This window comes from Protobothrops mucrosquamatus, unplaced genomic scaffold (genome assembly GCF_001527695.2).
Source record: "Protobothrops mucrosquamatus isolate PMUCROS unplaced genomic scaffold, P.Mucros_1.0 scaffold226, whole genome shotgun sequence".
NCBI classification, from domain to species: domain Eukaryota; kingdom Metazoa; phylum Chordata; class Lepidosauria; order Squamata; family Viperidae; genus Protobothrops; species Protobothrops mucrosquamatus.
In genome coordinates this window covers 913,446-929,588 of record NW_015386577.1, presented here as the reverse complement: position 1 = coordinate 929,588, position 16,143 = coordinate 913,446, and the positions used below count along the sequence as shown (strand labels likewise).

The following is a 16,143-nucleotide window of genomic DNA, read 5'->3' as shown; positions in this document are numbered from 1 at the left end:
GCTTAGCATTTTTGTACTGTGATCTTAAATTTGCATTTTAACTCTTTAGCTTCTTATTCTCGTTCAAGTCCCCAAGTGCTGCTGCGTGACGGGGTGAGCTCCCGTCATGTGCTCCAGCTCCTGATGACCTGGCACAGGGGTAGGCAACCTTGGCTCTTTTATGACTCGTGGACTTCAACTCCCAGAATTCCTGAGCCAGCCATGCTGAGGGGAAAGGGAGAGGTTTCCAAGCTGAGCCATGTTGGCTCAGGAATTCTGGGAGCTGAAGTCCACGAGTCATAAAAGAGCCAAGGTTGCCTACCCCTGACCTAGCAGTTCGAAAGCATGTAATCGCAAGTAGTTAGGCACCACTTTGGGGGGGGGCACATTAATGGGAATTGAAAGGAGCCCCCAACCGGGCAACCCCCAATGATGTCCCCGGCTAACCCTTTCAACCCAGAAGCGTCTGAAGTACTTCTGATATGAATGCGAGCGCGAGCTCCTTATTTTGGTTTGAAATTTTGTTAGCTGTTTTAAGTGCTTGCCTTGGGGCCAAAAGCCTAGAGATGATTCAAACAAATAAAATAAATGTAATCTGGAGAGCTTTAGCTATAAGCTGTAGGCAGAAGGTTCTTACCTCCTTGACTATTTTTTAAAAACTTCTTTAATATAAAATTGAAGAGGATAATAAGACGTTGCATCATTTTTATTTGCAGAGAAATTCTTCAGCAAACATTTCTTGGGATTGCTAATATGAGCATCCCAGAGACCAGCTTGTCTTCTGCTTAATGGTTTGCAATTGCCAAGGTAATCATGGAAGTTTTATAATAATTAGGCAAGTCTCCCCCGGCAGCCATTTTGTGAGTGTGCCCACTACAAAGACTCAAAATTCTAAATATGCTCAGTCCTAAAAGTTATTTACTCTTGCATTGGATAAAGGAAACCAACTCAGAGATGGGAGTATTTCTTCTCACTAGCTACCATAAACCTGAAGCCTGAAAACTTACTTTTCCCGCAGTTGACGTAGCTCACACTTCAAATCTTCATCTTCTATGTCTGACTCATTATCGCTGCTCATGTAGGAAGAGTTGAATGAGTTGCTGAGACTCTGGACTGGAAGACTGATTTTGGAAACGGGTGGATGAAGAGAATCAGGACTCCCCAAACCATCGTCAAACTCTTTAGCTGCACCACTCAGGAAAGCAGCTTCCAATTCAGATGACGGTCCATTCAGATGCAGAGATGGCCTTCTCTGGGCAAATTCCGATTTAGGAGTTGTAAGTGGAGAAGAAGCTTGCTCAGAGTCCACGGACAAAGGGACCACTTCAGGAATCTCTCTCTCTACACAGGCTACCTCATCTTGAGTTCTAGACACAGAAAAGCGACCAACTGTGTCTGTCGTTGTGGTCACCTGGAAACGTCCAACCTTGGTTGGCTGCAAATGAACGGTGGGAGGGACTCCGCCATCCACTGCATCCACTGAAGTAACAGGAATATTATCTGCTGTCCCACTGAAGATTTGCTTCACGAGAGTACTTTCTGGACTGCTGCTAGACAAAGATGAGGATTCCGAGGTTGTTGTATCAAAGTGCTTGGGTTTACTTTCACTGTCTTTCTGATCATCCACAGCCACGGACACCTAATTGTAACAGAGATATTATTAACTCAGTGTAGTTGTAGAAACACATAAGGCGTATAGCACTTTAGGTCCCTGCACTGAAAAGATGACAATATACATTTATACGTTGTGAAAGAAATATGGAGAGGGAGTAAAATGAAGCAGAATTTGTCTCAATTGTAGAAACAAGGGGTATTAATAGAGGGCCTAAGAGATGTGCCAAAAGCTTAACAGAAAAAGCCATGACAATTTTAAATATGTTTTTCTCTTTACACACATTTAGTTAAAAAGCCAATCATTGCACTGGACTGTTCATTGATAAAATGATCGTTCCTCAATACCAGTCAATACATGATCAGAGCTGTGGCATTGGCCTATTTTTCCTATTTTAAATGTTACTGTAATGTTTAGCAAGATACTGTTCCTGATTCTGAACTATGAATCTCAGCCAATTTTAAGAGATAATGGAGGACCACAGTTTCCCACTACCAGTTTGTACAATAGTGGTGTTAATGTTCTAGTCCATCCGGAACAGAAATAATTATTTTCCCTCAGTGCTCTCCTTTGGAAATCTTACTTTTGTGTTTTACTTTTTAAAAATGGATGTTTATATTATTTTAAAGACTTTTCCTTTTTTTCTGGAAACAGAACGTCTGGTTGAAGAGTTATATGCTCATGTATAAGGAGAGTGCAAAAGTTGGCTTGAAACTCAACATTAAGAAAACCAAAATCATGGCATCCGGCCCTCTCAATTCCTGGCAAATAGATGGGAAAGAAATAGAGGTAGTGAGAGATTTTATTTTCTTGGGCTCCAAGATCACCGCAGAGATGGGGACTGCAGCCAAGAAATTAAAAGATGCTTGCTCCTGGGGAGGAAAGCTATGGCAAATCTAGACAGCATACTAAAAAGCAGAGACATCACCCTGCCAACAAAAGTGCGTATAGTCAAGGCCATGGTTTTCCCAGTTGCAATGTATGGCTGCGAAAGTTGGACCATAAGAAAGGCTGAGCGACAAAGAATTGAGGCCTTTGAACTATGGTGCTGGAGAAGACTCCTGCGAGTCCCCTGGAATGTAAGGCGATCAAACCGGTCAGTCCTAGAGGAGATCAACCCCGACTGCTCTTTAGAAGGCCAGATCCTGAAGTTGAAACTCAAATACTTTGGCCACCTAATGAGAAGGAAGGACTCACTGGAGAAGAGCCTAATGCTGGGAAAGATTGAGGGCAATAGAAGAAGGGGACGACAGAGAATGAGGTGGCTGGATGAAGTCACTGAAGCAGTAGGCGTGAGCTTAAACAGACTCCAGAAGATGGTAGAGGACAGGAAGACCTGGAGGAACGTTGTCCATGGGGTTGCGATGGGTCGGACATGACTTCGCAATTAACAACAACAACAACAACATGCTCAGATAGTAAACCACTATCCTGGGGAATATTTATGGCTAAGTGCTGGGAATTAACGATCACAACACAAACACATTCAGCACAACAGAAACTAAATTAGGAATACTTTTGGACTAAAATTAATCCTATTCTGATCCCACTACTGCTTGGTTGTCTTATTTACACAATATGTTAAAGTCAAGATGGTGAACAGAAATTATGAGAAAATAACTTGGCATTGTGGGAAAAATTTAGTGGGAAATTCCAGGAAGAGCATTCTGCCTGACATTTTGTTGAGACGCAGGACCATTTTCACACAATTATAGTTTTTCTTCTGTTCATCTAAGCAGCAAAATAACTGAACAAGCACGCACCAATGTTTGCTTCAGTATCCAAGCAAATGTACATCAGAATATATACTTTTTTGTTACAATAAAGTTACAATATTTGAACTTTTTCAATTTATCTGCAATTATGCCATCTTTGCCCTCACAGTAAATATCCAAATTAAAAATCCTTCTGTTTTTGAGGGAGGCAGGAAGCCTTGGGTATTTAAAGGATGGAACAAGGTTTGGGATGGGATGAAATCTTCCCCTTTTCTGGCATCTTTTCTAATTATAACTTTCTTGACAGTGGTGATGGGCTCTAATAACAGCCATTTGTCTACGATAAACCCATCTTGTAAAAAAGGAGTAATAACACTCCATGCTAATACCTGAAAACGACCCATCTTAAGAACTGCAACTCCTGAGGTGCTACTTGTGGCAAAGCTCTCTGCATCCTGAGAACCTGAAACACCAAATGAAAAAAGAATGTGAGATACAAGTCTCTATCCCTTAACCATGGAAAATAAATTCTCTGTGGGAAAAAAAATCAATTGAAAATATTAATTACTGGTATATCAAATTAAGTCAGTCAATGATGACATTACTGAACTTGACAGGCCAAGGTTCAGAATCCATACAGCAGTTTGTTATGTTCCTACGTTCCATTATGAAGTCTAACAAGCTTTTATTTGTGGCTGCCTTTTAATACTGCCGGAACCTCAAAACTTTAGAATTGGGAGGATGATGAACGAATTTAGGGAGGTCACACTTACTCTGCCTGGACAAGCCAGAGAAGGAGTCCAGTTCTGCATTTGCAAACAATGGTGTCTGTGGGTGGGTCAAAAGAGGCAAGCTGGCAGAGGTAACACTGCAAATGAAAGGGCTACATATGTGCACCAATGGTGCTCTTAGATGCCTTTCCTTCTTTGCCACCTGCCTATCAGCAACAGTAGCCACCACTCCCATGTCACCTCATCCAGCCTCTCTTTCCCTGACAGCTGTTGGCTGTCTTTGTACTCCTTCCCATTGGCTCTGCTCTGCTCACCCCAGCCGGAGGAGGAGGAGGAGGAGGAGGGATGCCAGGTAGCTGAGAGTGGAGTCACTTCAGGGGCTACCCTAAATTCCCAGGCATCAGGCACAAATATGAGAGAATGGCTGTTTTTGGAAGGAGCAGAGAATGGAAACAGCAATGATGGCAGCATTTCAGGGTGAACCCTGGCGAACCTGGAATTGTAGAGGGTTGTTCTTTCTAATTCAAAAGGGACATGAATGTTATTGTTTCCGAGGCAGCAGGAACAAAAGCGAGATGCTGGTCTGCCCCCTACTAGCCATATTCTGTTGAAAGGCCAAAGCAAAGAAACTTGGGGCCTCTCCTGCTAGGACTTCTCCTCGTCTACCGTAACATATTAGTCAGGAGCTATGCCCAGATATGGAGCCCTAATGATATATTGGCCTCTTCCCTTTCGGATGTTACTTCTCTCTCTCCTCAAGCCCACCTTATCCCCAAGTCCAGGTCTGGGTTTCAAGCTAATTAATTTTCCCTACGGTACCTTATGAGATGGATGAAACTGGGCCAAGGACCCTGGAGAGCGGATGCCAGGTGCTTATCCCTGCCATATGTCAGCTGAAAGGGTCTAGGGATGCCTGTGACAGCTTCTAAAATATTTACTATTTCTATTCAGACCTGGAGACACAGTCGGCATAGAATTGCCTTGTGCCTTGTACTTCATGGCCCCCATTACAGGTTAGGGGCTGGGCCTGGCTGTCAGGCTGACCTGGTGTTGGCATGTTTCCCTACATGGGAGTAACTACTACCTATCTTACTGGCCTAAATTAACACAAAGGGGCTACTGGACACAGGTAAGCACCAAACACTATCTCCATAAAGAGGAAGAGGCTACTCCAGAGTCTGAGAACCCCTGTTTTAGCATATTATGGAAATATTAGGACAAATAATTCTTTGGATTCAATTCCAAAAAGTTATTCTAAAGCACATGGAACATGAAAGCAGCATTTAAGAGTCATTTATTAAAACAGCCAGCTCTCTTTTCAAGATTCTGCAGCTGCTTTAATGCGTTTCTGTCAGCTATTGCATTTATGATCCCTTGACCTTCAAAACATTTTTTCAGAACTGAATCCAAACACATAATTAAAACAAAGAAAAAAACCCTGCTAACCACAAAATCACATTAAACTGAAAAATAATGCACCAATGCAGCCATTTTAGCTATGCATATATGCAATTTTTTCTGTCTATATCACTCAAGCATTTTAAATAGCTAGATAACGTTTTGTTCATTTATGGTGTCATCAAATTCTAAAAGCAAATGTTTTTGAAATTATAATGTTACAAAGTCTTTTAACCGTATTACAAAGCAATTCTAAATAAAACATTGTTTTGGCAATGTCAGAAGCACGCTTTCTAGTTTCCAGAAAGGGTTATAACCAGAGACCCTTACCAGAATCTGTGGGTTGTTCTGATGTAGACACCATTCCAGTAACTGCTGAAGTTGCCACAGGTGGTACAGACTATGAAAACACAGCAAAACAAATTAATTTGTTCTTTTTATTCTTTTGTAGGTTGGGACAATCATCAATATGTCATCATTCCCATCATTTTTCTTAAGATGCAGATACAAAAGCAAAGCACTTATGAATATCCACTGTAGCAGACTGATACCACTAGGAACTAGTTCAGCTAATTTCCATACTGAATGTTCCAGAATGTTGGTGTTATTGTAAAAAAAAACCACATACCCCTCTTATTTGTTGCAGGGAAAGAATTCTGAACAGGCACTGGACTGCATCATTTTAGACTACAGTTATGACATGAGGCAAGTTAAGATGATGCTCGAGGGCACCTCTCTTGATGTCGACTAGGCTCCATTTACCTCTGACTTTAATTTTTAAAATTAGAGATGAACTGAAAACTACCATATGCTCTAAAGCAAAACTCAAGCACTTTGCAACTTTTTGTCTCCAAGACTGGCTTGGATTTTATACAAGCTTCCTTAGAAAATAAAAATGGTAACCAGTGCTTTGGCAGAAACTGTATTTCTTATCAGAAAAAGGAAAATCCTATATATGTCAATACAATTTGCGATTCTAAGAAAATGGTGGGAATTTTTTTTTGTTAGTCTGCATTTTATAAATGGTTATCTTATAACCATCCATACCCAACGTGACACCAATTTCAAAGCAGTCCTTTCATTAAGAAACCAAAACATGTACTCAACATCTACATGTGTTTATTAGCTACAAAAGCAGACCTCATGTTGGTTCAACCACCCAAAATAAACACTCAAAGATCCGCCACTGTTTCTGCCCTGTCTGGTGATGATCAGAAGGGGAGTAGTGGCAATAAAATTTTCTCTTTTTTTTTTTTGCTTCAGAAAGGGGGATGCTTAAGTGGAAAATATGTGCCTTAAGCCTAGCAGACCTTTAAGATTCCTATTATCCCCATCATTTGTCTTTGGGAATGTGTGGCATACCACAAAAGTACAGAGATAAATATCCCATGGAAAGAATCAACTTACTTTGGTGGAGGAGGGTTGGAATTTGTAAAGTGCTGGGAATGCTTCATTAAATTTCTGCAACACTTAAAGCAAACATTTTACCACTTAAAATTTTCATCCCCAACACTGGAAGGAAAAAAAAATCCAACCTTGGGAAAAAAACAGGTCTAAAAATACTGGGAAATTCAATGGTGCTGCAAAAGGCTGGGCATATTGGCTTGTGGGCAGTTCTAGAGTATGAAACAAGCAAAACAAGCCAGCAAATCTGATTAGCACTCTTAAAATTTTCTGAAGAATTGCAATCAGCTCATAAGCAAATGAATATTTTCAAGTTATTTTTAATCAAGACGTACACATGCAGTTGTTGTAACCATCTCTGGACTCAGAGTTCTTCTCAACTGGGCATCCAGATCTTCCAAAGGTTGTTGGGACTAGAAGAAGGAAGAACAATTAGACTTTGTTTCCTAAAGCATCCTAATGCACATGACATCTTTAACATGCAACAAATATCTGAACAGTCATATCTTTATATACACAAAACTAAAGTTTTATGGTCAAACATATTCAAGGCATTTGGCATATAAAGATTGGCCTTTATGAAGTCTCTAATTTTATATACATTCAATTTGCCCATGGCAATCTTACTTGAAACATCTGAAAGTATATTGCAACATTAAAAAAAGAATATAAGTATATACTAACAACTCTACTGAGACATTCTTGTGATTGTCAAGATACAAACCTCATGGATCCTCTTTTTTTCTGAGCTGATATAAATATGCCTATCCACTCCTTTGTATTTTTCATACTGCCATTTAGAAATTTCTCAACAACTTTGTTTTTGCATAATAAATGTGGGTTAAATATAAGTTATCTGCACAGTGACAAATGCACAAGTAAAATCACAATCACATCTACTTGACCCATGCTTATTACATTAAGTAGTTAATGGTTAATTGGTAACCCGTGTGCATGTATCAATTCTTGCTATATAGCACAATAATTGAAAAAGGGAATGGAGTAATTCACCAATGCCATCTATTTCCTTCACACATTGAAAAACACATTAATGATTTAGTTGATTCTTGGGGCTCAATCCTTCAAAGGCCTATTAAGAAAGAATTAAGTCGAATTGTTTAGAGCTCTATCCTCACTGTGCATAGATAGGATTTCAAAATCCAGGTAGCCTTTACTACCATGTAAAATACTATGTCTGATTAGCAAATTAATACTTTTAAGTTATATTTTATTGTATTTGCGATCAAGTTTACATATAGATTTCCAGCATATCCAACTGTATGTTTTGTAACCCTTCTAGCATTGTGTTATGAAGGAATAGTATTGAAAATATTTTTAAAAAACAGACACTAGGTAAAGACACTATATAAAATATAAACTGTGTAATTCAGAGTTTAGCAGTTTAGTTATTTGGAGAGTCCCATGCAGGACTATAATAATACCGATTCTCAGAAATTCAGCATAGGTTTAAGATTTGATTTAACCATTACATATATTTGGTTTAGCATGAAGCAACAAAGCATTAAAATTAACTTAACAAATATTGCACATCTTAATCACAATGACAGTGTTTCCAATTCAAGAGACTACATGCCCTGATTTTTTTTTAAAAGATATCTTGCAATAAAAATGTAATCATATATGACATTGCTTTTTATATTTCTCTCTCTCTCTCTTTCTCTCTCTCTCTCTCTCTCTGTGTGTGTGTGTGTGTGAGTGAGAGAGAGAGGGAGAGAGAGAGAGAGAGACTCTGCCTTTCTTCTAAATGCTGAAGCCACTTCCACAGAGATTGTCCTTATTTCTGTCAGACAACAGCAACCCCATGAAGTAGGCTGCATCCAGAGAGTGGCTGGCCCAAAGCCACTCAGTTGGTCTCTATTATCGAATGTGAACTTTACCCCTCTCTAGTTCTTGTCCAACATCTTAGACACACTAGCTCTAAAATGATATATCCACATAGTACTCTCCAGCATTAGTTAATGTAGATACGGCATCTACAACAGTTTTCAGCAGATGGAAGTGCATGTTCAACCTTGTTTGGGCTTCCAAATCTAAGTGGAGTTAGGGTTGGTTAGTTCTTGGATGGGAGACAAGGGCTGTAGATTACACAGGGAAATCAAAAAGAATAAGGAAGCAATGATAAACCATTTCTGTATCCTGTCAGGATAACTGTGTGGACACATCTATGAACTTTCCAATTCCTATAATCAAGATCCACAGAATTGAAAAGGCTCATATCATTTATACACTGATCAGCAAACACCGAAAATAGTATTTCCTATAAAAACATTGCTTATAAGTGCCCCAAAGATTTCTGGCTGACTATTTATCAAAAACAACACACTGTATTTTTCATCTGTTTCCTAAAGTGGTCCCCATTACCAACTGAACATGAAGCACTAGGACTTTATTCACTGGATGTACCATTATTTTAAAGAAAAAAAATACCTCTAACAAACTCATTACATGTCAAACATCGGAACACATTTAAAAGGAACTATGCACTGATATCAAAAAAGCTTAATATCTTTACATCAGTTAATGGAAAAGTTCAGCAGCTATTTTGTGTTGGGAGGGAGAGGGACTGAAAATAAAAATACCTTCAAATAAGAAGTCTCTCTATTATTAAGTGAGATTATGCAAGAAAAAGTTGCCCAGTTAAAAAAAGGGTGGAGGAAGAACTATCATGCAATAGAGTTTAATTGAAGCATGCTCATTGAAAGAAAAAAAAAGGAGAAGCGGATAGCCATAGAGCACCTGAGTTAGTGTAGGTCCCGGAAAGGGTGGCAGCTGCTCACTGGATAGAGCACCAGTTGGAAGTTCAGAACCTACTGGTAATCCCTATGGATAGACATGAAATTAAAGTTTAGTGACAGAAGCAAAAATTGAACTTCACATGAAACAGAAGTATTTTGTTCTAGAGCCTCCAATAGTTAAAAAGACCATCAACTTCAGTTATGATTAATTGCTGAAATTCTTTATATCAGTAATACACAAAAAAACAAAACTTCAACAAAGATGCTAACCATTTTCAGACCCAAAGGTTTGATCATAATCAATGGAATGTGCATTTCTTTTTTTTTGGGGGGGGGAGAGATGACAATCTGATATATATATTGGGCAGAATATATTTCATGAAAACATAGTTTAGTTCTGTCCAAATACCAAATTGGCACTTCTCTTAAAAAAAAGTTATACCTTTTTGTCTAAAACTGGGCAATTTCTATCATTTTAAAGGTATTTATTTTGCTTGGAACTTTTCCCCCCATTCTGTTAAAAAAATAAGAATAGCCATATCCATTTTTAGTTCCCCCAAGCTCATAAATGAAAGGCAAACATCTTATTAGAGACCCTGGGTAAACTCTAATCCAAGCTAATTTGAACAAATTTTCAATGTGACAAAATAAGTCCAAACCAAAATGGTTAATGCACATCACTAGTATTTTGATAAAAAGCACTGAGGGAATAGTTAATATTTTAAACCCCTTCTGTGTGTTACACAGAGTTTGAACATGTATTGTTTAGATAGACATACTCTCGTTTCCATGAAAATAAGACCTAACCGTAAAATAAACCCTAGCATTATTTTTTCAGGATGCTCGTAATATAAGCTCTACCCCAAAAATAAGCCCCAGTTGAAATCGTCAGCCAGACGGACGCATTTAGTACCGTAAGACTTAACTGGAAAATAAGCCCTAATGCGTCTTTTGAAGCAAAAATTAATATAAGACCTGGCCTTATTTTCGGGGAAACACGGGTAGTTGTCATGTGCTTAATTCAAAAACAAATTCATTCACAGCAAGACAAGCTAAAGTCAGGCTACAGCTGAAGGTTATACTTATTTGAATTGTTCATGAGATTGGCCTAGCTACCATGCAAATGAAGGAAAATGTTATCAAATATGCTGAAGGAAACTGTAAAATTGGTTGTTTTATTAAAAGATACTGGAGCATGCAAATTCAAGAGTGGAAATGCTACATTACCAACATTTGTTAAAACAGATGCACCAAAATGAGGCATATCAGCCTAACAGGAAAGTTCTGGATATTTCCATTATACAAAATAGCAGTGAGTCTAAAGAATGGAATGCAGAGTTTTGAACATCTCCCTCTCCACTCCTCCATCAAAAATAGGTAGCTGTATAAAATTTAGTCTGGAATTATACTTCATTATAAACCTTTTTTTTAAAAGAAAGAACATTAGAAGTTGTTGCAATATATCTTTATATATGATAATTTGGGGGGATTGTTTAACTCTACATAAGAACACACAAAGGTTATCATGTTAGTATCTTTGTAAAAAAAGATGACTATATATTGCAAAATCCACTGTGCATCTATCTGTTTATTACCTTCTATATCTATAATTACGATTAGTTGTTCATATAAAACAAAATGGCCGGAATGAGTTAATTTGATCTTCATTTGTTTTCTTCCAGAAAACTTAAAAATAAACTCAGTCTCTGTCTGAGTTTTTCCAAACTCCTGTAACCTGTTAGTTTTCCCTGTGTACAACACCATCGATGTTCTCTTTAATTTGGCAAAGAAATGTGGTTCATAATTTCCCCCAATTAATATTTAAATGGAGACAGCACATTATTCAGCTGTGATTGCAGACCTTAATCTGGGGATTCACACGTATGGCATATGTTCCTACACAAATCAATATTCTGAAACATACTCTAGCTGAGGTTTTTTTTTTGGCAGAAAGCTACCTGTCATGGTTCCGACTAATGAAACACTTCAAAGAACTTCCAGGCATTTTATCCTAAAAAAAGTCTTTTTATTTATGTGACAAAATGTCGGCACAGGCATGAAGAAAAGGACTTTTTTAGGATAAAATGCCTGGAAGTTCTTTGAAGTGTTTCATTAATCGGAACTACGACAGTATGCTAAGATCTAAAATCCCCCCCCCCACGGAGCAGTTATTTTGTTAGCATTTCCCTCCCCTATTTAGCTGTCATGATTTACGTCCTCCAATTAGTTTGAAGGGCAAACTCCCTCTCTCTCCTCTGAATTAACTCTAAAAGTACCAGACAGTTCAGCATATTTTGTCAAAGCAAGAATTACAATATTAGCAGCGTTGACACTACCCTTCAAAGATAAACTGAGATGGAAGGGAGGAGGAAGAGAGTGCATTAGTTTGGCAAGATTTCTTTCTATAGGTAAGGAACAACAAAGAAAATTGCTCAGAAGAATCTTAATACGTCTTCCTTGATTACTGAAACCTGACATAGACTCCATCCTGTTGCGTTCAATTTCCTGGTAATTATTCAGTTTCAGGACATTATAAATAAATGTGCCATTAGTAAGCACATTTAGCAGGGAAAGGGTCACATGAATCTACATATGACCGACCATTCAAAGGATTATAACTATAGTACAGTGTGCAAGTAGTCCTGGCTTAACAATGCTGAGATCGGAAACTCTGTCACTAAGCAATGTAGTTGTAAGTAGAAAAACCCTGTGACCCCTTTGGTTAGCAATAGCAGTTCTGGCACTCTGGCATCATTAGGAGAAAACCATGTAGGTCATTAAGCAAGAACCTCAAGTGACCCCAACTTGCAACTTCCTTCTAGCTATCCATTGACTTTGTTTGTCACAAGCCAGGGAAAGCCACAAATCATGATCACATGACTGTGGGACACTGCAACGGCCATAAATATGAGAACTAATCATAACTATCACCTATTCAGCATAGTCATACTTTCGAAGAGTCACAATATGTAGCTGCTAAGCAAAGACCACTTGCAATTCTGTGATTTTGTGTGGTATCTGTGCACCACACACATAAGATTTTATTTATTTTTATTCCACCTTTATTATTTTAATAAATAACTCATGGTGGTGAACGCACTTTAACACTTCTTCTTCCTCCTATTTCCCACACAACAACAACCCTGTGAAGTCAGTTGGGCTGAGAGAGACTGACTGGTCCAAAGTCACCCAGCTGGCTTTCGTATCTAAGACAGGACTAAAACTCACAGTCTCCTGGTTTCTAGCCTGGTGCCTTAACCACTAGACTAGATTAGTTGAGGACGCAGATATGTACTGTAACTTTACAAAATACACAGCTATGATGATATTTAGTCACCGTAGCCTTAGCCCTCCATAAATTTATCAGATTTAAAGCCATCCAGGTTGGTGGCTATCACAGCATTTTGTAGTAAATTATATAATTTAGTTATGCGTGATATTGTTAAATATGTTTTATCCAATCAAATTCCTTACCATTCCATTTCATTGAGCGAGCCAACATTTTATTACGATAAGTAGGTAAAACTTTTCTCCGGCCACCTCCTTCCACCTCACTCATAACTTTTTATATCTATTATTCCCCTTTTGCTTTGCTTTTCTAAGCAGAAGTACAGAAAACACTAATATTTATAAAGCACACAACTAGATGCAAAGAGCTAAAACAGATGAACGAATGCTAAGAAACCTACGCAGGTTGAACCAAGGAAAGCACGGATAAATATTTAGCAAGCTTCTCATTTCACATGATTTAAAATGCTTTGATAAAAATACTGGATTCCTCACCGATGCCCTGCTAAGAGGTGGTTTTGAAGGAGGTGTCCCTGGTTTAGTTGTTGCTGTTGCAGGACAGCACGTCACTGAGACAGAACTAACTGGGGTGCCTGCTTGTCCTGGAGTGACAACCGGTGTCATGACAGGAAGACCTGTTGGACCAAGCACCAAACTTGCTGGTGGCATACTGGTAGTTGCAATGGACGCCACAGGCTTTGTGGGTGCAACGGTCGTACTTGGCAAGCCAGGAATGGCTGTGGTCTCCATTGTTAAAGATGTTTCCAGGGACACAGAGGGGTGAGCTGTTCCAATTCCACCATGTTCACTGAAGAGGGATCGTAGTTTTTCCTCCAGGGTTTTTATGTCATCTATGCCAGGTGCTTTGGGCTGGGTGTCAATATCCCCTTCTAGAGAATGAGTATGAGGCTGATTGGGTAATGGAGCTGGTTGAGGCTGACTATGTATTAAAGTCTGCTGGACAACAGGTATATTAGCTACTGGCTGTGCCATTGGTACGCTACCAGGCAAAGGGACCTGGGGTAATACTGGGGTAGAGACTGCACCCAACGATGTTGCAAGACTAGATGAGGTAACTATAGGTGGGACGGGTAACGGCTGTACCACAGATTGCTGGGAGCTGCTGCTAGACGTACACGGGGCTCCTGTAGAGAGTATTGGTACAGAAACATGCACAGGTACTTCACCTGTATGGCACAGCTGTGGATTTTCTGATGCCTGTTCGCTTTCTGATCTTGGCTGCAGCACACTAACCACTACCATTTTTGCTAGGCTGGGAACAGAAGTGCTGGTGTTCAACTGAGAAGACTGTGAAACAATGCTCTGTGCCATAGACACAGGAATTGTTTGAGAAGTTGTTGAAACAGCACTACCAACTTGCTGGGATGGCACTGATGGTGCCATAACACCTGATATTGTAACACTAGGCCCTGTTGTTCCAGCTTGTGGCAACGTCAGAGAAGCAGGTGTGCTAATACTAGAAACAATTTCTCCAGTAGCAGAAGCTGCCTGGACTACAGTTGTTGATGAAAATGAAGGTGTGCTGACACTCAAAGCTAGTCCACTATTCAACTGTGACCCAGGCAACACTGGTGGTGGAGAGCTTGGGACTGACAATTCTTCACTTGCTGGAAGCCCTGCGGTTGCCTTTTGTGTGGACTGAGTTGCTGATAAAGAAATACTACTGGAGGGAGGAAGTGATGCAGAAGAAGCAGTTACACTTGTAGATGGCAGCCCATTGACACCTGAAGCTACAGTGGGAAAAGGAGGCATAGCTTGGTTGAAAACTGGGGGAGCTGTGCTAGGCCCTTCAGTGTGTTGCATATGCTTGAGATCTGAGAAAGCTTGCTGCAGACTGACTGATGATGCAGAATGTGAGAGATTCATCCCAGGACCATGAGGTGTGAAAGCAGCAACTGAAAGAAAAAGACACAAGTCAACTTGTGAGAAGCCAGCAGGGAAGGTCAAAAATTATGATCATGTGACACAGACACTGCAATGCTTGAAAATCTAGGTCGGTTGCTGACCGTGGGGGCACTGCCACAGATGGAACTTCAAAAACCACTCATAAATTCAAATAGTCACTGAACAAGTGGTCATTAACCAAGGACCACCTGTATCATCTTCCTAACAAAACAGTACAATAGCTTACAACATAAATCAAATTCTAAATTCAATACAGAACGTATGTGTATGTGTGAGTATAGACACAGAAAGTGAATGTAGCCTAAAGCAGGAGCATGTGACACTAACAAAACCACTAAATAGTATTACTGATTGGCCCATTTTTTAAAGACTTGGAAAACAGCTGAAATCTCATGAGATATTCAATGCTTTAAATCTTTCCTATGATTTCATTTTGATTGTTTTTAATTTTAAGATTTCATGTGATACCCAGATAAACACAATTGTTCGGGTTAGTTTAGACAAGAAACATTAAAAGCCCAATACAGATAAAAAGAGCATGTCACATGTCAATAGTCATACAAAGAGAACCTTTGAAGATGCTCTCAAACTCTAGATGTGTATATCTGGTGAAAGGTGGATGTTTTAGGTCAGGGTAATTTACACCATTTTTAATTAAAACAAGTCCAACTAAACCAAGCCCATATCTGAAAGCAATATGAACTAACATTTTGTATAGGAATGCTGTTTTAACTTACCTGAATCAAAAAGCTCATATTCTGGTGGAATGGAAGTGAAAAATTTCTGTTCTCGCAATCTACTTTCTGGTACAGGACTGACAATGAATCTTCTTCCAGCGGAATGGACTACCTGAGTAAATGAATTAGGAGGTACACCTAAAATAACAAGAAGAAACTGGTTATAGATGTGCAATTACATGCAATCCAATTTCTAACTCAGTGCAAAGTTCATACATTCGACTACAGGTAGTCCTCATGTACGATGACAAATTGGGACTGTCACTGCTAAGTGATGCAGTCATAAAACATGACATCATATGACTGCACCACTAAGCGATGACAATCTTGGCAGTCCTAGTTGTCACTGTAACCTCGTTACCAGCATGACATAGTGACATTCCTTACCACCTTCCCAGGGTGGTAAGGGAAAGTGGCAGGGAAAGTTGCAAATTGTGACCATGTGGTGGAACAGCTGGAACTTTGAGGACTGTTTGTAAGTACCACTCATTGCAACCTCAAACAGTTGCTGAATGAGTGGGCAGTAAGCAAGGATTACCCATAATGGAATAGGTGGTTGAAATCTTAAAAGTATCCAAGATCAAAATCACCAATGCC

General features: G+C 39.3%; 1 protein-coding gene across 1 annotated transcript in view; it reads right to left on the bottom strand.

The window, feature by feature from the left end:
- WNK1 (WNK lysine deficient protein kinase 1) overlaps window positions 1–16,143 on the bottom strand; it is a 129,772-nt gene that overhangs the window by 16,190 nt on the left and 97,439 nt on the right. The window contains exons 20-26 of the mRNA XM_029283779.1: window positions 15,547–15,684; window positions 13,379–14,799; window positions 9,597–9,680; window positions 7,181–7,252; window positions 5,766–5,835; window positions 3,696–3,769; window positions 987–1,618 (exon numbers count right to left, since the gene is read on the bottom strand). Coding sequence (XP_029139612.1) covers window positions 987–1,618; window positions 3,696–3,769; window positions 5,766–5,835; window positions 7,181–7,252; window positions 9,597–9,680; window positions 13,379–14,799; window positions 15,547–15,684 — 2,491 coding nt within the window. The remainder of the gene's footprint in view (window positions 1–986; window positions 1,619–3,695; window positions 3,770–5,765; window positions 5,836–7,180; window positions 7,253–9,596; window positions 9,681–13,378; window positions 14,800–15,546; window positions 15,685–16,143) is intronic.